This window comes from Lipophrys pholis, assembly GCF_963383615.2.
Source record: "Lipophrys pholis genome assembly, chromosome: 4".
Classification (NCBI taxonomy): Eukaryota; Metazoa; Chordata; class Actinopteri; order Blenniiformes; family Blenniidae; genus Lipophrys; species Lipophrys pholis.
In genome coordinates, this window is record NC_137637.1 from 20,682,887 (window position 1) to 20,703,740 (window position 20,854).

The following is a 20,854-nucleotide window of genomic DNA, read 5'->3' on the forward strand; positions in this document are numbered from 1 at the left end:
TTTTTTTTTTTTTTTTTTTCCTGTGGCGCTTTTCAACACTCCCTGTAAGTGTTTTAAATAACTTCACTATGCATTTGCTTCAGCCAAGACACCCACCTGGTGCTTCTCGTGCTGCCTGCCAGCTTTATTATTCAGAAGTTTGGGATGAATCAGTACCAGAAGCGAAGACTCCGCAACGAGAAAGGATCACCCCCTCAGATCAGAGGAGCTGCAGCCTGAGGGAGTTTAGACGTTTTGTGTAATCGTAAAGGAAAGCGGCTGCTGTCACGTAAACGCAACAACTCAATGCAAGCAGAGTACACTCTTGGTGAAGTATTCCCCCGTCGTATATGTTATTGTGACGTAAGAAAAGGTACACACAAAAAAGTCCAGCCCGTCACCTCATTGAGCCACACGGGTCGGAAGGTTTCCACATGACCCAAAAAAATTGCACATGGTATCACAATAATAGTTAGTGTTTGTTTTTAAGCTGCGCTAATGTGGCAGCTCCAGGTGTGGCAGCGCTATTTGATTAGTCGTTTTGGTACTTTGACGCAGACTGAAATGTCTCAACAACTGTTGGGTGGATTGCCATAAAACTTTATTGCCCGCGTTGACGATTCTCCGATTCTACCCCGTGTGCTGCCATCAAAGCGATATTTGGTAAAAGATAAATTTGACGACTCTATTATTGTACATTTTCACTTTAGTGCTCTCATAGCACTTTTGAATTCAGTCACATTTGTTTAAACGGGGCAGGCAGCCACACCGTTCTGTGCTCGCGTGTCACAAAAGTTCAAAGTTTGAAATTTGATTTGTTACATTACTTTAGAGAATATAAGAATGTATCTGGCTTTTCGCTTTTACAGGGGGTTTCAACACCAACTCGCCACGACTTGCGCCACTGATCGAACTCCCTTTTTTTTTTTTGCCAGAAGCTCTTTCTACTGCATCTTTAATAACAGCCGGGCTGCCCCACACTCAAGGCCAAGACCTGACTCCAGGGGGATGGTATAATACATCAGCAATGGTGTTTGGAATAAGTAAATGCACTTGTCAGCATAAGAAGTGACACTTTTCTTCAAACGCCCTTGACTTGAAGATGCAGAGTCTAAACTTGAGTCTAAATTTTACTTTTAACATCTTTTTTTTCTGAGGTGATTGTGTCTTATATTTAGCTTTCCCAGATACTTCTAACACAAACTAGATAATTATTCTTGGTAACATCCCAGATCTATTTTGACTCCCAGGATTGGCCCAACACAAGTACGCATCACTGTTAAGTGCTTTTTCTAGGCAGACGGTACTGAAGACAAAAAAGTGAGGTCTCGACACACACTTTGGACACCCCCTCCCCCCAAAAAAAGCAACCAAACAAACAAAATTTAGATTTATTTCCTGTTTATTATTCTCTCCAACTTTCTCACCTTGGTGTCTCGGTGTTAATCAGCAAATATTAGCTTGCAGGGGACACCAAACTAAGACGGTGAACTTGGTCAACATTACACCTACCCCACATCAGTGTGCGGGATTATTCAAGCCAGCAGATGCTCAGTAACCCCGAGGCAAAGTTCGGCCTCACAGATCTTCTGCTGTGCTTGTTAACTCTTGGTTACATTGGTGGGCGAACTGGGAAATCTTGGTTCTCCTCCTTACAGTGAAAAGTGTAACACCTAAGTTATTTAAACAACAGCAGCACTGCAGCTTCAAGTTGTGCTGTTCTGCTCATTGTTGCCCTGTTGAAAAGGAAGTCTCTCTGTGTGATACTTTATACAGCCAGCTTCATATTGCTCAAGTTCCATTTCAGCGCCACAGTCCTTTAAATTCCCTTTCCCATCAACTGCTGCTGAGTGGCCTGTGATGAAGCAGTAGTCCCAGTGTCTGCTGGAGCTTTGTAGTGCCCTGGTTGATCTCAGAGGGCAGGCCTCCAGCCTATTTATAGCTCTGCTGTGGGTGTCAGAGGAAATGGTGCTGCGGCTGGGGGGGGCGAGACTTGTGTTTTCCTTCAGGAGAGAACTCTTCCTCACCAGACTGAACTCATCTGGGAGAGCTCGTCGACAGAGGGCAATGGATTTGTAATCCATCCCAAATGGCGATGACCCGAAGCATTTTCATACAGCCCCTGCTTTGGTAAACACACAGACAGCTAGTTGATAGCATGTGTGACATTCCTCCATCCTATCCCAATATCCAAGCCCAGCCCTGTCTCCTCTCAGATCTTCCAGTCCCTACCGAGCTGAGAGAGCGAGAGAGCGAGAGAGAGAGAGAGAACTCTGACCTCTATGAGCTCTACTTCATTATCACTCCCCATTTGCTCTCAGTGCTGCAGTCAAAGTTGTTTTTGCATGTCATTGTGTGTCCACAAACCTCTTGATATGCTTTGTTTGCTTTGCCTAAGACATGAATCCCATGCGTCTCCAGAAACCGTGTCGTTTCGCCTATCTTGACATGCAAATATGATAAAACAACCTAATTATATATCAGGCAGGTTTTATTTGTAGTTCACCATATATGTAACTTGTTCAATAAAACAAATTTTGTACCTCACAAGTGAAAATGGGTTCACTTTATTAAGGCATTTTTTTAATTGGCTTGAATTTATTATGCAAAACAATTTCAAAAAGAGTTTAATAAAACAATTATAATAATTACAGTTTGTCTATGTATACCTTCTGATGGCCGAAAATGCAAATGATCACTTATCCTTTCGGGATTAATCCATCAGCCTTGAAAATAACATGTGAGATGGTGTAGTTTGGGTTCAGTAGACTCCAGTCTGATTTTAATGGTGTATCTGAACATGGCCTCCTTTTGCCTGCCTCCACTTATTCCAGCGTGGCTTCACCTTTAGCTCGCCGACCTCTTGACCTACTTCCTCCGCTCCCTGATATCTTCCTGTCAGCAGCAGCTTGTGAGGCTGGTGTCTGGGCAGGGTGCAAACTCCTCCCACAGCCGTTTTTGGAAGTGGAGTTAACGGCACGTCGAGTTCGAGCATGTCGGCATCTAAATAAACAATAAACAATAGAGACACCACAGCCCGCTATGGCTGGTGTTGATACCTCAAAACAAACAAACATGCTCGCACGCACCAAAGAAGAAGGATGAGAAGCAAAGAGGAAACGCGTTAACACAAGCCTGGTTGCATTTCATGAATAATTCAAAACCCTGAGACTTCTGAGAGAGAGAGAATAGACGCCCATCTACACACATACACACATCTGCAAACCCGCTCATGCGCACACACACATTGATTGCAGCGGCGGAGAGAGCAGGATAAGTGGGGAGTGTGTGAATGTGTGCAGCAATATGTCAGGTTGAATTCACGCTATTTAGGTTGAGCCCCATTTCAAGACTCCTTTCACCGCTGGAGTTTGAGGCGAGCTTTACATGTAAATACAGTCATCCTGTTTATCCTGCTTCATCCCATCATCCACCCCTTTTTAATCCCATGCATCCCGTTTATCAAGTTAAAAACCGAAAGAATCGTGAAGGACTGCTGACATTCTCATTTTCCGTCACGACTACATATTTTGACCCTTACAAGCTTAATTAAAACTATGGTGAAATTCATTTCTACTTTACATTTTGCAAAATACCATCAAATATGTAAATCAGAGTTGGGCTGGGGGGGTTGAAGTGATTGTGTTGATTCAGGTGGAACCATCTCATCATCGATCAAAACCCAGACTTTGACTTTTATCACAAACCGCGCTCTTTTCCCATCAATTCAAGTTCATCTTTTACATTATTAGAACCAAATCTGAGCATTGTGAATATATTTGGGAGAGTTGGTTGTTTGTTTCCTCCTGACAAAGGATATTGAGTCACAGTCAGCTTTGCCTTCGTGTCCAGGACAGTCTGTCCTGGGATGTGACAGCTTAGCTGAGGCGCTGGAGTTGAGAAACTGCTGGAGCGACCTTCAACTGAAAGAGAAGACCTTTTCTGGGTATCCAGAAGACCTTTTCTGGATGTAAAGTTGTCTCGCAATGTAGCCGTTGCCACCTACACTCACCAAGAAACTGTACATTTGGGATGAGTCATTTGAAGTGATGTTTACTTGTTGGTCTGTATTTATTGTAATGTTAACATTTCTTTTTGATTAGACAGCACAAAGAGGATATTTCTTTGCTCTTAGCGCCCATGTTCAGTGAAATAAATATGATCTTATTTGTGTAAAAGATCTGTTAAGATTAGTCAAGCTTTAATCTGTAAACTAATATAAACAAAGGTATCAGTAAATGGCTCACATTGCAGGTGTATGCATAATGATGAAATGTATAATGAAATAACAAATAATGAAAATAAAGGTCCTTGTTTTTAACACCAGGACAATTTGAATACTACAGTCACTGTCTAAGTATTAATTAATCCTTGCTTTTCTTTACATTTCAGTGACAGCTGAATTCCTGCTGAATGAAACACGATTACATGGCTTAGGTCAGTGCTTACGTTCTCCAATGCTGGCAAAAACATGGACATTTTCTCTCCATTTCATTTTCTGGCCTATTTTTCCAGGCCTGTTGCTTCTTTTAAGATACAAGCTTGAAAATAAAGTTTGGCTCCTTGCAGCTCTTTTTTTTTTTTTTTTTTTTCCCCTTGAGAGTGTGAAGTAAGACACTCTGCTTCAGCTTTCTAAAGCCCTGAGTGACTCAGCTTTGTTGCTTCTGTGCATGCAAGTGTTGATGTGTTCTTCAGAAAGGAATTGAATCAAGCGTTGGTTTGCAAACACTCTGCCATTTAGATGTGGCTGGAGTGGGCAGTTTTTCCTCTGCCTGGAAGGTTGGGTTGGAGGGGAAATGGATGATAGTGGGCAAATTACTCAACAGGATGTTCTTTGATATCCTCCAGACCTGCTGCTTTGCTGCCTCTGGCCTGGGAACACTGACCTGGATTTTTAGGTGCAGCAAGTTTATGCAAAGCTTTTCCAGGCCTGCATGTCTGCCGTTTTGGATTTTCTGTGCGTCTATTCTTGATCTCCTTCATTGAGCGGCAACTTTCGGGAACTATTGACCGCTTGCTAATGAGACCTCACTGTAACAACGGGGGCTCCTTTTTAAAGAAATCTTTTTCATCATAACGTTTTTTGTTTGTTTCTTTTCAGCCCCGAGGAGCTGCAGTCCAAAACAGTTTGTGTGTAAAGATGGGGTGACGTGCATCTCTAAAGGCTGGCGCTGTGATCGGGAAAAGGACTGCCCCGACGGCTCGGACGAGGAGCCTGATGTTTGTAAGTTCATCTTATTGATAAATCATGTAAACAATCGTTGTTATGATCATGCTGCATCTGATATAAACATCAGCTGGTTGTCAGCCAATAGCCATAGTCAAAGTAGTTTCATCTGGAAATTAGCATCCCAGTTGACAAAAAAACATTTATTAAAGCTAAAAAAAAAATATAAAAAGTAAAGTATAGAGATATTCGAGTTTTATTGAAATGACAAAAAAGTCAGATATGAATGACGAAACAGGAACAGCAGATACTGATTACTTAAATAATCAAGTTGCAATTTTAGGAATGTTTTTTTTATCTTTTTACTTTAGCAGAGTTGAACATTATTCTTCAAATATTAGCAGCTTTTAGGTTGAACTGATTTGAAAATAAAAAATGTTGAAATCTAAACCCGTCTAAATTCGGTTAAATTAAATGTGTTGCTGCTGATCTGCTTTAATTCGTAGAAAAAACTGATGCATTCGTTGCAAATTCAGGCTCTGAGTCTTTATGGTAATCCTTTACAAAAAGAAGTGCTTGGCAAGCCTTTGGTGTTTTTTTAGAAGAGAATTAGTACTTACTTTTGGTTTATGTAAACTCTTAAGTGCCTCTGTTCTACCGAGGGCGCATCAGGTTTAATCTTCGCCTTGAGTGTTGGGGACGTCGTGGAATCCCAGCTGAAAGAACACCTAGATTAAAAACTAGTCAAGACTACTGTGCACCATAAATGTGGTGCTGTGGTGATGCCTGTAAAAAAAGAAAAAGAAAAAAAAAAGAGCACCAATTAGACACTTTGTAACATCTTTTGCTAATTTAAGTGGGACTAAAATAAATGTGCATCTGCTCATTTTGTTCATATTCAGGCTCTCGAAGTATTTCGTTTTGTGCTGATCTGTGCAAAATATGTTTTAACGTCATTTTTAAAGTCTGTACCACAACAACAGGTGCGCTCTCTAAGTGCAAAATCACCTTAAACTAAGCTAAAAACCTGCAGTGGTTGATTATAAAAATCAGTTTCCCCACCATTGACATGCTACTATGCTTCTGTATAGTTTGACCCTGTCCAACACATTGTGAAAGCGGTCGTCAGCTAATGGACTGAGATTTATGAGCTATTAGATTTATTCGGCGAGCCACAGCCAGACCAGGAAAAACAATGTGATGTTCTATCAGCAGCTGAGAGAGGTCGTTCTTCCATTAAACAGCTCTGTCATGCCCAATTAGGAGATTCACAAACTTTGTCTTTCCTTTGGTAATTGTGATTTCCTCCCGCATTCAAAACCACAGAGGAGGCTGTCATGACATAAAACCAAACGACAGCCGTCACCTCAAAGTCTTCATTAGAGTTGAGATGCTTTGAGGCTGAGACCCTGGGGAGTGCATGAAAGCAGCAGTGTCTATTTGGTCAGGCTCTGTGACTAAAATGCTTGTAGTTTTCGAGGGAACACAGGCGTGTGGGTGGGTTGTGATAGGGAGCGAGTGAGGGACTTGTGGGCTCGGATGTAGAGCTGGAGCACCAGTCTGGATGCATGACACTGTATGAGAGTCGGCCTGGAAGTCATTAGAGAGTGGCCCAGAGCAATAGAGAACCCTGCTGTTTTTCCACAACCTGCCCCCTGCTTCTCATCTGTGGGCCAGCCTACTTCTGAGACTCAATCTAGGACAAAAACAGCAGTGTCTCTGTTTATTACCCCAACATGTTAGAAGAAATGACCTACAGGATTTCCACGGACGTTAATGAAATTGATGGAAACACTGAAAAGTGATTTGATCTTAAAGACAAATCATTATTTAATATTTATTGAAACACCGCATTCCAGATGGTTACCTGAGGACATTTCACAAGTCCTAAGTTAGAGAAAAACACCCTTATGTGACATTTACCCGTGATCAATCACGTTTAAAAGTTTCTAAATTGGATAATCTTCTTGCAGAATGCCTCTAAAAGATTGGCTACATGTTTTTGAACACCTCTATTATCAGCAATGAGGTACTCTCAATATGGCCCACTAAAAGCCACTTCAGATAATACCTATTGTGTTATTCCAAGTTAAACTGGGCTTGTAAACATGTTAGGCTGACAATAACAATAATAGCAAGACAAAGACAATAGACTTTGTTCAGCTGCTTAGTTGAGCTAAATTAAACGTGGTGTTATTGCACTTTGGATGCATAGCTTTTTGCCCCCTCAACCCCCCGGATTTATAATGACAGGAGTCGGAACAGAAGACCAAAGGTGAGGTAGAAGATTGTCAGCTCAGCCCTTTTCAGCTGAGTGAGTTATTGAAAAATCTTTGTCCTTGAAGTAACGTTTGTAAATCTTCCCACTGCAAGGAGAGCATTCCATAGAGAGATGTACTTCTCTTACAATCGTAGCTCTTCTCAGAAATGATGGACTTATTCAGCTCATAATTTACAGGACATTTAAATTAATAAGGACACTCTGTTGAATTCTTATGCTGCAGTAGGAGTGGTAAAATTGATAAATAACCATACATCATAGATAGTATATTCTTATGCCTGGTAGTTTATATCAAATGAAACCATTGATTGGCAACTCAGTTGAGTTATGTTTCGACATTGCTCATTTCCAACTAGAAGATTTGATTTTACAAGAGTTAAATAAATAAAACGAATTAAATAGCTTAGTCTTTTCACATGATAGGCATTTGACAACTTGTTTTTGAATTGACTCCACATTCAGTGTCGGAGTGGTTTTTTATTGGGAATTGTTTACTTTTTGTGCTCCATTGAGAAACATGAAATGTTTGTAGAATTTGTTCACTTCATTTTTGTCCCAAGTCACCAAAAGCAACCCGAACCAGCCATAACATAAATAAATAGCTTGCTTCAGTAGTATTCTTCTGAGAAATGTAACATTGCTGGTATAGTTTATTCTGGTGATGAACAATGGTACTAGAATTTTTTTTAACAACTACTACTACTCCCAGAGGTACTTACCAAATCATTGATTGAAAACAAACCCCAACAAATGGAGAGTTTTCTTATCGTGAAGGTATCTTTGCTCATGTTTGTTTGCTATAAATGAAAATTATGAACCCTTCCTGCAAAATGAAAGTGTGTATAGCTGCTATAATTCCAAGGGGAGAGCCACTCGCCTTGAGGCTTAGAGCCAAAGATGAAGTTGTAAGTGAGAGCACTCTGAAGCATGTGCTAAGGTGTTTTTTTTTGTTACGGGACATTTATTGACAAGGCAAACATAATGTCACTACTCTTGTTATGTTTTCTTGGCCACTGCTGCTTATTTTACTCTTTGCCGACCGCAGGCTTTCAATTCAGGCCTCCTTCACATTTCTAAAGGCCTGTTTATTTTTTGCATTGGCAGGTTATCATGATAAAACACTATGTAATTTCGAAAAATGTTTATAAATATGCTGCTTAATGCAAAGCACTTCTTGGCTTCTAAAGTGGTTGCGCAGAATAAATTCAGCCATCAGTCCATTTTTCCCAGCTGAGGAGACGATGAAAAAGATTCAACTTGAAACATTTTGTGTCCATTTATCAGACTGTACATCAGCCATTAACGTGGCACCACATAGTTTTATTGTTGTGATAAATGTGCTCTTTGTAAAAGGGGCTTATGCAGATGCTTCTGGTTAAAAGATGCACGAGGAAGGTTTATTTATTCACTCATGTGGATGGAGCTTCACAGTGGCCTTTGTCGGGGTGTTGGCTATTGCCAGTGAAGTCAGCCACTGTCCAGTGCAGCTGCTTTGCCCTGCTGTGTAACCCCCACAATGCTGTTCTTTGTACCCCGGGATGCCGGGTCAGACTGGCATAGAGAGATACTGAAAGACTAAAACAAAAACAAAATGGTTGTCTGGGCATATGACCTTTATATCGAGCTTTGATCTGCATCTCTAATCAAAGCTGCGTAATGTGACGGCGGTTGGTCTGGAGCTTTCAGGTACGGTAGAGGCTCACACAGGAAGCATGTAATACTGAACTGATGCTTCCTGCCCTCGACATGTAATAAAGACAGTTTCAGAGATATATTGATTTGTACAGAGCCACTGTCAGTGTGGAGAATACAATCTTTCTCTATGCAATGTGCGTCTGCCTGATTCTTATCAAAAGAAATGAAACCTTGAAAAATAATTCAATCAAATCTGCTTTATTCTTGATCTCATTTCCCAAAAGTGAGATCTAAAGCTGTTATATTACTCTATTATGCACAACATAATGGGGCCCTTTGTTTGGTGTGTGTTTGATGAGAGGTGTCATTTGCCAGATAGTTGACCCAAAACCAGTGGTTATGCTGTGCAGATAAAGAGCAGCCAGGAAGAGATGTGTTTGATCCTGCCAGTGTAAAGGAGCCATCACCCGGTCCACATTTCCGTTAACAAAAATAAGCCTCATTCAACATGAAAGCGTTTCCCACCTTGCAGCGCCTTGTTCTCTCAGGAGCCTGCAGCAGGTGTGACTGAGTCATTCAGACACATTTTACAATTCAAACAACATATCCTGCATTTTAACCTTTGTTTATACGAAGGCACAGACACTTAGATTTGAAGGGCTTTTGCCCTCAATTATCAACCAAATACTGTACTGTCAGTGGAAGTAATGTCAGTGTCCTACAGCGTTTAAAGGAAATACTTCCTGAAACGGAATGTTTTTGTGCTTGGCAGATAGAGTTGGCACATCCGTATGAAGTTTTCTTTTTCCAAACCCGATGGAAGACTTGATTTATCATTTTGAATTTAGAAGTGCAGTAAACAAACACACTATATCACTCTTTGACTTTGAAACAACTCCAGTGGCTCCAGATACCCTTGCACAGGGTTTCTCTTAGAGAACCTGTCATCGTACTTCAGTGGATTCAGTCGCTCTCTGAGTGCTGTGTCACTTCATGCCATCGGGCCCTATGGGGCTCTCGCCATCTGCTGCAGGACTTTTTGTTCTTCTTGTTGCTGGAGACAGTTCTTCATGACTCTGGCTCCGTGTTTGGGCCCATTGTCATGTTGCGAAAGGAATCTGGCGCCGATCCGTTGAAGATGAATGAGATCCTGTGTGCACTTTTCACTGTTGAGAAAACCACTAATTATGACCCTCATCTCTCTGTATAGAAACACTAACCTAAACATGCAATGCAGCTTCACCCTCCTTCATTATTGCCTCTTTAGATTAATCTGTGGGACCTTTGATGGATAAACTACCTTCTGTTTGAGCAAATTATTAAACATTTTGACTTGGCAGTCCAGAGCTTTATGCTATTCTGAGCTCTCTGCACAGTAGTTCTAGTGTTTTGTGTGTGTGTGTGTGTGTGTGTGTGTGTGTGTGTGTGTGTGTGTGTGTGTGTGTGTGTATATATATATATATATATATAGTATACACGACCAATGTATACTATACTACTATTTCAGAGTGTGGTGTGTCGGATGTGCTCCACTAACTACCAGCCGGCCATTTTTAGATGAGCAGTTGAGACTGGGGCAGTTGAGAGGGCAAATCTGGCCCCTGCAGCAGGACAAGAGAGTCCAGCCTGTGTCCAGCCAAGAAAAGCGTGTCAGGGGTTTAAATTTTAAAAAGACCATTATGTAATCTCAGCAGGGCACTGCACAGTGGGGGCAGTTCAGACCAGAGGCACTTTTCGGGGACGACAGCTGTACAGAACCTGAGACACACAGAGAAAAAGAGACGCCGAGGGGGTTTTGATTCATTAATGACGATGATGAACACAAACAATAATGATATGATAATCTGAGTAATTGAAGCTCTCACCCTGCGTCTCAAAAGTATAGATGCACAGATGCTTTACACCTGCCTCTGCCTGTGGCTCCTCTCTCTCTCTCTCTCTCTCTCTCTCTCTCTCTCTCTCTCTCTCTCTCTCTCTCTCTCTCTCTCTCTCTCTCTCTCTCTCTCTCTCTCTCTCTCTCTCTCTCTTCCTCTTTACAGCAAAGCACCTGCGTCTGATTAGTTGAAGTAATAAATGACTACATCCTGTATATTGTGCATTATTGAACACATGGCTTGTTGTCGGCAGTGGTTGTTTAACTTCAGTCTGTTCTGCTGCTTTGGCTCTCATATTAATGATTACTCTCATCCTCATCTCCAAAGCCCCTTGGGCCTTTTGTTTCATTTGTGTAGATGTTTCAGTACACAATAATTAGTCTTCTGTCCTTTGAATGTATTTTCTAATGTGCTACATAACAAGTGAAAATGAGTGTCTGGAGAACGCTTCGTGCTTAATTTTCGATGGAAGTTTTTGTCTTTTGTATATTTTGTCCTTCTTATATTTAGTAATTTTTTGGAAGTGGCATCTTCACCATCATACCCCCCCCAAAAAAATCTGCTGAAAACCAACACTGTAAGTGTAAAGCCTCAGTCTTTTGTAAGGAAATAGGACATGAATGAATCAAAAACTAAATCTCTGAACAGGAGTTGCTATGTAAGAGCTTTATTCAGAAGGCAGTGGGTCTATTCAACTTAGGAAGAGAACCGGGGAGGTAGTGTGTCTTATTTGCTTTGTGTCAATCTGTGTATGAGAGGTGTTTTGTTATCTGCCCTTTAAGGCTTGTGTGTGTGTGTGTGTGTGTGTGTGTGTGTGTGTGTGTGTGTGTGTGTGTGTGTGTGTGTGTGTGTGTGTGTGTGTGTGTGTGTGTGTGTGTGTGTGTGTGTGTGTGTGTGTGTGTGTGTGTGTGTGTGTGTGTGTGTGTGTGTGGACTGAACGACCTAACTTCTTGCAATTTCACTCTTTTTTTCTCCTTTGTGTGTATCGGTTTACATTTCTTCTTTCATAACCAGCACCAGTTGTGGGGTTTGCGCTGATTGTTTGGTCAGGGTATCTGATAGCATTGCCTTGTATGAATTCTGTAACTTACTTTGCTGATAGAGCTGTTTGCTGACTAGTTGCTGTGCCCTGAGAAGCAGTGGAGCTGGCGTGTTTGGAGAAGGCTCAGTTTGTTGTGCTTTCGAGAGCTCGATTTAGCCTTCCTGCTTTGCTTGTCAACCTGCCAGCAAACCCAAAAGCCCCCCAAGAAGGAATAAAAATGCAGCATGGATATCTTGGAAGGGAAAAGATTGTAAAGACAGCCAAAACGACTTCAGAGGGCACTGTCATCTGCCACTGATGCTTTAACTTGATCTAAAATCGTTATTACGTTAGTTTGTGGTTACTCGGACAAAGGAAATTCAGGTAACTGCAAACAGTCCCTCCGTAATGTTTGTGAGATGCCCGCAGGGGCAGCTCGAGAGGCAAGTTAATATGTTGTTTTTCACCTGCAGAGTGAAGTGTTTATAGAATAGCTGGCAGAAATAAACAGGGCTGAAGTGAAGGCATTGTTCCCCTCAGCACTGCCGCTTGCCACCACCCCGCGTGCTGTTTTTCGCTGCCCATGATCCTTTTGACAAGGCTGTGTTGAGTCACAACATCTAAACCCCAACTCAAATGTTAGCTGTCTGTCCTCTCGCGGCCTGAGTGAAGCCGTGGTGTTTGTTATGTCTCATTTCTTGTCCCGTGTCCTAGTTGTTTTGCTTCTTTGACGGCACAAGTGAGAGAGGGAGGTCAAGAGGTGCTTTGGGGCCGCTGGCTGTCGCATTCAACAATTTGCCAATCTGGGTCAAGGCAGACAGTCTGCGACTACATAGTCATAAGTGGTTAGAAAAACTTGCTCTCAAAGCATCCTTAGGAGCTGGTGCCGCCTCCTCATTTATGAGACAAGATTCATTTGTGGTCTAGGAGCAGCAGGTCTAGATTGAATATCTACATTCCTTTTATATATATGGATAAGGATAAGATAGAGATGTGAAGTTGTGTTTGTGTAACATTTTTTTATATGCTGATGACCCTATACTATTCAAAAGCCCTGGTTAGCCTTGTTGCCCTCATCAGTAGGCCTCATTCTGGCTCACATAAAGTCCCTTCAATGCTTTGCTGCAGCTCTGGCAGCATGTTGTTATTAGTTTGTGTTTGCTGCCGGTTGAATAAGCATTGTGTTGACTAACATAAGGAGGGAAAGCATGAACTAGTGAATGGAAAATCCCCACAGCCTAACAAGCTTTGGGCTCTGGGCAAGCCTGATCCAGATCCAGGTTCTGACTCCTTCTCAGTCAGCTGGGTCTCTTTCTACTACTGGAGAGGAAACACAGACGCAGAGACAGTTTCCAAGATGAATAATTCAGCAAAAATGTTGTTGTGAAAGAAGAAGCACAGTTAGAAAATTGTGCAAATCTCAAAAAATACAAGGAGAGCTCGCCTTAAAATATGAATCCTAAAAATGCACATAATTATGGAGGGTCAGTGCCCTTTTTTTCATGACTTTGCCTGGGTGCCCTGTGCACCTCACTGTTATCCTGGATCACTCCATGTGGCCGTGCCTCAGTTCAGATCAGGCTTTGCACGTGACGCTGCTTACAGCGCCCAGGCTCAGCCTGCTTTGTAGGGGGCCACAGCCGATTTGTGTGATCCAAACAATGGCCTTAGTTCTCTTGTCCCCGTGCCACATCCACCACCCCCTTTGTCCCCACTGCTGGAAAAGTGCATGTGATTTACCTCTGTGTGTAGCAGCTTAAAGACTCCATTCGTACAAGGTGACTGAAATCCTTGTTTTGATAGATGCTTCAAGAAGAGGGACTCTGTTTGGCTCTTACTGTGTCCTAAAGTCTACAATGATCGGTATTTCTCAGGCGTTTATAATGTTCTCCTCAACTCCTTCAATACGATGAAGCTTTAGATTGGAAGTGAGGTTGCAGTTTGTAATTCCTCGAGATTATCTGTTGAGTGAGACAGACCCAAATCTGTTTTGGTATCTGCAGACGCCTTTGTGACGTCCATGGCCTGTGTTTCACCAAAGGAAAAGAATAGTCAAATCTTGAACCCAAGTTTTTAACTCCTATCACCTTCACAACGATAGCTTGCATGAGTCAGTGGTGCAGGGATAAAGATGATTTCCCCTTTTCTCCGGTGCCATAATTGGATGACAGAATAGTTGAAACTGTGCCAGTCAGCTGGTTTTGAGCTTTTAGTGAATTAGTCAACATGCTGTGTAGACACGTAAAGCAAATACAAACTTTTTGTAGGGAAAAAACTGTTTTTGGGTCCATTGACCGGCCTCACTCACAGTAGAGGAATGTTGAATAAAAGACCCTGCTAAATTCAAATTAGCAATGCCTTTTCCACTGCAGTACCTTAGTTAGCTGCCAGCTCGCACAAGAATGAAGCCTTGTGGGGTTTGATCCACATCCTCGAGATGAGGCGTTCCACATGGTCTTTGCTATCCCCCCTCTGCCAACGCTCTCTTAATGTTGTTCCTATTGTGTGCCGACTGTAAATGGGTCAACAGATGTTGGATGAAATTCACGGGTGGAGATAAAGCGGGAGAGAGAATAAATGATGAAGAAGACAGCCAACAGTTTGACTTTCCGCATGCACGCCGGAAGACGAAATGTGGATAAGTATTGGTTGTCAAGGTTTGTGGATGAGAAGAGGGGAAGTTAGTGCATCTGATGTGCTAAACCTACAAGGAATGAATTGATGAATTGAATCAGGAACATTCGGTGTAAAGCTTGTGCCAAATCAAACATGCGAACCACATGATCCGCTGTGGCGACCCCAGATGGAGGGAGTCAAGACGCAACACAAAGAACCATTTTGGAAAATATGTGTCTTTCTTGGCCTGGATTAGAGTTCGCAGTCTCTGCGAGACTGCCAAGGAACTAGTTGCTAAGGAGTATTTGAAATTGAAGCGAGTCGGTTCTCCACTATACTAAGGTTATTCTCTCCTGGCGTCATGGGTAGCTCACAGAAGTGAGGAATGTATTGAGTTGTCCTTCTCAGCTTTTGGAAAAAAAAAAAAAGAAAAGAAGAAGAAATGTCTTAATAGTGAAACTTCCCTCGAAGAAACACCTCAATGTCTGCCCCAATTTAAACCTGATCTGATCATACAGGGTAATTTAGGCATTTGCTGTAACAAAACATGCAACAATCAAGCTTCTCCAGGCATTTGTGAGCTATAATCCCACAACTATGTTCACATTCGTGACCATTACCATGAAGATAATTTGCTGTGGGTAAGTGTTTTGAATTATCGCTTCACAATTTGGTGCCGGCTGTTTGTAGATGCCACACATTGTTGTGGCAACACATAGACTTAGATGGACAGAGGTTCTGGCGACTCATTAGTCCGAAGGATAAAAGTCTGTTCAAAGTCACAAGGCAGGAAACATTATCCAGGCGAAAGCGTGTCGTAAGCAGATCATTAAGTAGAAAAGCCGTCTGTGCCTGGCTGAGGAGTTCAGTTGTATATTCACATTCAGTGTATATCCAGTTTAAGCTGTACACGTTTACTGTCTTCGAGGAGGAATACTTTGGGCCACAGTCATATCCACTGGTGTGCTTTTTGTTGCTGTTTTGCCTCTGCGATGTTTGTGTGTCCGCAGATGCAGTGAAGGTAGACATTTGGCTAGTTTGAGCCAGGATAATGGGGTGTTTTCTAGTTTCTGCTAGTTTTCTCCCGCGGCCACCGTTCTGCTGGGACAGTGGTTTGACTAGTGGGAGAGACACATTAAAACAGAACATATATAGTATTAGGATGTGATTGACAGGGACAGACGCTGAAAATTAGGCTTAGTTTCCTTAGAGAAAATACTGCTGATCGATTATCACTTGATCGACAAAAAGAGGGACAGGATGAAATTTGTGTTCCTCATTGTACAGTATACATGCCTTATTAATTATTAAAGTATAAATGCACAATGTGATCCTTCATTTTACTATTTCAGAGACTTAATATGCTTGAATTTATTAGTAATGTTATGAGAAGTTGAGCATTAAGTAATGTACAGTCAGTAATAGGTGACCATAACTCTCTTCACTATGGATTATGGATATGGAATACAATAAAATCTTGTAATATTAGTTGATTTAAAGGTAAACAGAAGGAGATTATGTGTTCATCAATATTGCCCGGGTTTCTGTGTGCTGTGTATTTTCCTGATGAATGGTTCACTGGAAGCAGTTATCATACAGGAATGATTTTAAGATCTTTTTTCATTCCCGATTGCCATTTGGAAGACTGTCCCTTGCTGGTCCTCTGATTTTAATTCTCTAATAACATTTAACGGATCTGCCAGTTGGATAATTAATTAGGCAAAAGGAAGAAATCATTCCGTATTTCTCATGTTTTTAGTGTATTCGTAGCCAGATTGTTTGCTTCACACCCACTGCAGGTTTGCTCTGTGTTGTATCTGGGCATATGACAGTTTGTGATTAAACCCACACCAGTGATGCTGTGCACAGATATTAGAGAATAGAAGGCTTGTAGATGTGGAGGATGTGTGACTCCACTTGGACACATATGTTGTCAACCACACGTAGTGTTCAGGTATGTCAGTCCGTCATCTTGGCAGAACGAAAGTGTTTCTTCAGGACTGATTATATAATATTTCTACTTCACTGACTTCACTAATGAGTCAAAGATCTGGATTACTTATTAGATCATTTATGTGGATATTTGGATGGTCGTGCAGCACTGAGTGCACCTTAATGACATCAGACAATAGCACATGGAACAGTGTGTGTGGAGCGGCTCGGTTGGAGGTGTGTTCACAGACACGGTGCACGTTTGGCGCAACGTTTCAGTTTGGTTTGTACCTGCTATAATCTGATCTCATGAGAAGCTGAGGCAGAAGAAAAAAAACTATTTATAGTCACTGTTGTTGGCATAGCCATGCAAAGATCTGATAGATAGTTTAGTGATGCCAGTTCTAATTAGAGCCAAGAAATAAAGCAAAATAAGTCAAAGATAACTTGGAGTTATCTTTCCTACCAATCATCTGTTATCATTTCATTTCAATCAATGAAAAATAGTGCTCGTGGTCCTAACAGTTGCATTCACCTCATTTGTGTTGCTGTTGTTTTTTTTCCAGGTCCACACAGCACTGTATCACGCTGCCCTCCCAATGAGTACCAGTGTGGAGGAACGGAGCTGTGCATCCACATGAGCAAACTGTGCAACGGTGCCTCCGACTGCACTGACGGATGGGACGAGGGCCCACACTGCAGAGGTACGGTTTCATACACAGAGATCACAGTTGGAAGACCCATCTGTGAGACGTGCAATATGAATATGAAATATGGAGCTGGTGTAAAGTACAAAACTTGTGCTGCTGTGTCTTGTCTGTGAGGGGAAAAAAAATGAAAGCTTGGTGATTGGAAGGTTCTTTCTGATGATTCTCTCTCTGTCAGTCATCATCACTGAAATCACCAGACTAAAATATCACTATGGTCATATCAACCTACCGATACACCACTTCAGATGTCTCTAGATTTTGACTGCATTACTAATCCATCCTGGATGTGTCTGTGTGTGTTGTGTCACAATAAACGCAGCCATCATGTCGTTCATGGAGAAGTAGTCACCTTGAAAGTGGGAAGTATATTATTATGAGTCTAATAATGTTACATTAATGTGCTGAACAAGCAGAACAAATTGTAGATGTTGTGCAAAAAGACGTGGAAAAAAGATGAATAACAGGCAGAACTCAATCGTGGAACTTTAGTTTCTTTGAGTCATGTCGGTCAGAAGTTAGTGAAGGAACAGAAGTCATGAAGAGTCAGCTCCTAAAACAGTTTATTACAGTGCGAAAAACACTTGAATGCATTTTATTACTGCATGACCTGGTCATATATGGTGTGTGCAACTCAAAAATATGATATATTGTTCGGCATGTTTTTTTTGGTGTTATATTTCCTTTTTGACAGCTGGTTTACAATCGCTGTCCTCCTGAACCTATACCGGAATATTTACTCACTAATTCCAAAGTGATTTTTGTTTCTTTTGAAATAAATCCTTCTCATAATGTTCAAGCTCTAATAGTTCATCTTATTAGCTTGACCACAACTTTGTACGCTGCTCTTATGAGGTGTTTTGTCATTGTCCCCCTTTACTGACTGGACTTTTCTTTCCAGGCTTCTTTTTCATATTTCCACGCCACAGTTTTGAAAATGAGCTGAAATAAAATATTTATTGAGGAAACACGGAGAGAGGAATGGGAAAGGACATCAATTTTTCATGTGTTTTCAGGCTGGTGAGACTTCTATGCCTGAAAGCAGACGTCATTTCACATAAGGGGATGCACAATCTCTCAGAAGGAAAGCATGTGGTACCTGCAGGGCTCACCAATTATTTTAGAGCTAAGACTTTGTTTAAAGTACAATTTGGAATAACATTTGGTTAAACTATGTGGGTATATGGGGGGTTTTCTTTCTCAACTGAAACAGATTGTTTGATGTCGTTTTATTTACGCCAAATGAAATATCTTTCTGTATGTGTCACAGTGTGTTGTTCAAGTTCTTGGCCACGTTGTGTTTTTGAGCGATCTCTGTTGTTGGTACTCAGACATGTTTTGGAAAGTCTGGGCCTGTCTGTAATCTGGACTGTGGTTGTCCTTGGAGGCTTGTGGAGTGGAGAAGGAGCACTTCAGTACTGACTTGTGTAGGTTTGCGCTGAAGGGCCATAGTTTAAAAGAAGAAATGATCTCATTCTCACAAAGGGTAGTTTGAGACTTCAGCTAAAAATGCTAAAAGTAAAGAACTCTGCTGATATGCTGATTTTTTTTTTGGTGGGACAGTCTGGTTCAAGTTCAGCTTTATTATTCATTTGAGGAATTTATATGGTCAGCTTTGCAAAAAATATGTAAAGCGGCGCGGTAAAAGAGTGGCTTTTTATCTTGAAAGTGTGGCACTTTGAAGAAGAGATTCTTTCTTCTTCTCCGCTCTCCCCAGAGGTGTTTTGTTAGTGCAAACAGTCTGCCAGTGTTTCTGGGCAAAGTGAATCACTTGTGACTGATAGATCTCAGCCTGGTTTGACACGACTGTGTGTGTTTGACTATGACTCACCGTGTCTTGATTTATAACTCACAGGATGTGCAATGCACTGTCGAAAACTCTGCTGAGATTCCGCCATGCAGCCGGTCAGCTGACTGGAAGGTGCGATTGTAGCGTGTTGTTTGTGCTCTTCTATATTTGATGTGCGTGTCGCCTTGGAGATGGTCGGAGTTAGCAGGGTGGTATTGATTTTGAGTGCAGGGCAGAAGTATTTATTGATTTCTGCCCTGCCGCTGGCACTCCATTCACAGGCTCTGTATCTGTTATGCATTTTACTTAAAGGATGAATCTTCCTTATTAACGTCTGATTAAAAGTAGGACGACAGCTGAGATGAGCTGACTTTACAGAAGCACTTGAATTTTGTTGTAATTTGAATCCATTTGGAACCACTTCTTCTATCGTCAGTTTCCCTTCTTCAAATGCAAATCAAAGTTTTTAGCTTTCCTTAAAGTGCAAAAGTTATTGCTTAATGCGCACGGCTCAAGAACAGTATCAGTAAGAACACAGGAACCTTTCAATTATGGTAAATCATCCCGTGCTGTGAAAGCTTCCTCAAAAATAACATGCGTGCACATCTCCATGTCCTGAGCGTGGATCTCATTTGCGCTCACTGATTTTGGCAGTTACAGTATTTGCCACTACTTTGGTGACTTTGAATTAGCTTCAGTTATAAATGCTTGGTGTGTGTGTGTGTGTGCGTGCACGTGCACATGTGAGGAACTGCTGACCTGACCTGTCTGTTTCTCTGTGATAGTTTAACTTAATACAAAATACAAATAACTTTTTGTGGTATACAGTCATACTTAATGATGCATAATAATACAACAAAGTACACACCACAACTGAAATCCCTGTGCTAAAAAAACCCCCAATATTTCGATTGTGGTTGTTTTTCATTTCTTACCTTTCTCACAAGCGCACTGATCTGTTGCTCACACACTGCCTGCTTGTTATTGAAATACTTTATCTGTGGCACAGTTTTGTTCAGCAATTTATTAGCAATTTATTCAAAGTCACTGCAGATCTCCTCCGCCTGATGAGTAACTGTGTGGACTCATACTACTACCCCTTTGTTATGTTCCTCACTGTAAGCACAAGACCACAGGCAAAGAAGTTTAACAGTTTAGCAGCTCACAATTATGCAGTTGAGCACCCTGCTGAGCTCTGAAGTGAAAGTGTAAAATGGCAGCTTCAGCAACACCTGTGCCCGATACCTACAGGCAAGCTGTAAGCGCCGTGTCTTCTGCCAGAAAGCGCTCAAGATGAATGAAAGCTGAACGATCACAGTGTTTCCCGTGGGTTTATTATCATGTTGGATGAAATATTGCATGATTAATACAAATAGATCCCCTGTTAGAAGCACAAATGTGGTGCCCTAAAAATTAAATGTCTACAACCACAAAGAACACGGAAGAAATACGGTTAATTTTCACATTTATTCACTCATTATGCTTCTCTCTCTGTTTTCTCACCCTTTGTCTCTCTTCAGAGTATATATCCAATTGCTCGCTCATGGGTTGTCAGGAAACCTGTGCAGTCACCCCGGTCGGACCTGCTTGTTACTGTAAGACCGGATATGAGATCAGCCAAGACGGAAAGATGTGCAAAGGTGAGTTCCTGTAGGCACAGGTCATCATGGTGAAAGTCCTCAAGAAAAACAGGCAACGATTCGTCTTTATGCTGAACAACCTCTCTTTTATTCTTACGTGACAAACTGTGCTGACAGGATATGAATAACAGTGTTTGTTTCTCTTTCTGTTTGGTAGCACTGATAAACTCGCTGGTCACCAGCTGCGCTAGTAGACAGAATCAGGAGGGGTTT

General features: G+C 41.6%; 1 protein-coding gene across 1 annotated transcript in view; it reads left to right on the forward strand.

Moving 5' to 3' along the window:
- The window catches only part of LOC308108061 (low-density lipoprotein receptor-related protein 1-like), an 86,986-nt gene that overhangs the window by 9,556 nt on the left and 56,576 nt on the right, over positions 1-20,854 (forward strand). Inside the window, exons 2-5 of the mRNA XM_080460733.1 lie at positions 4,372-4,416; positions 5,081-5,203; positions 17,072-17,209; positions 20,522-20,641. Of these exons, the coding sequence (XP_080316859.1) occupies positions 4,372-4,416; positions 5,081-5,203; positions 17,072-17,209; positions 20,522-20,641 (426 nt within the window). The remainder of the gene's footprint in view (positions 1-4,371; positions 4,417-5,080; positions 5,204-17,071; positions 17,210-20,521; positions 20,642-20,854) is intronic.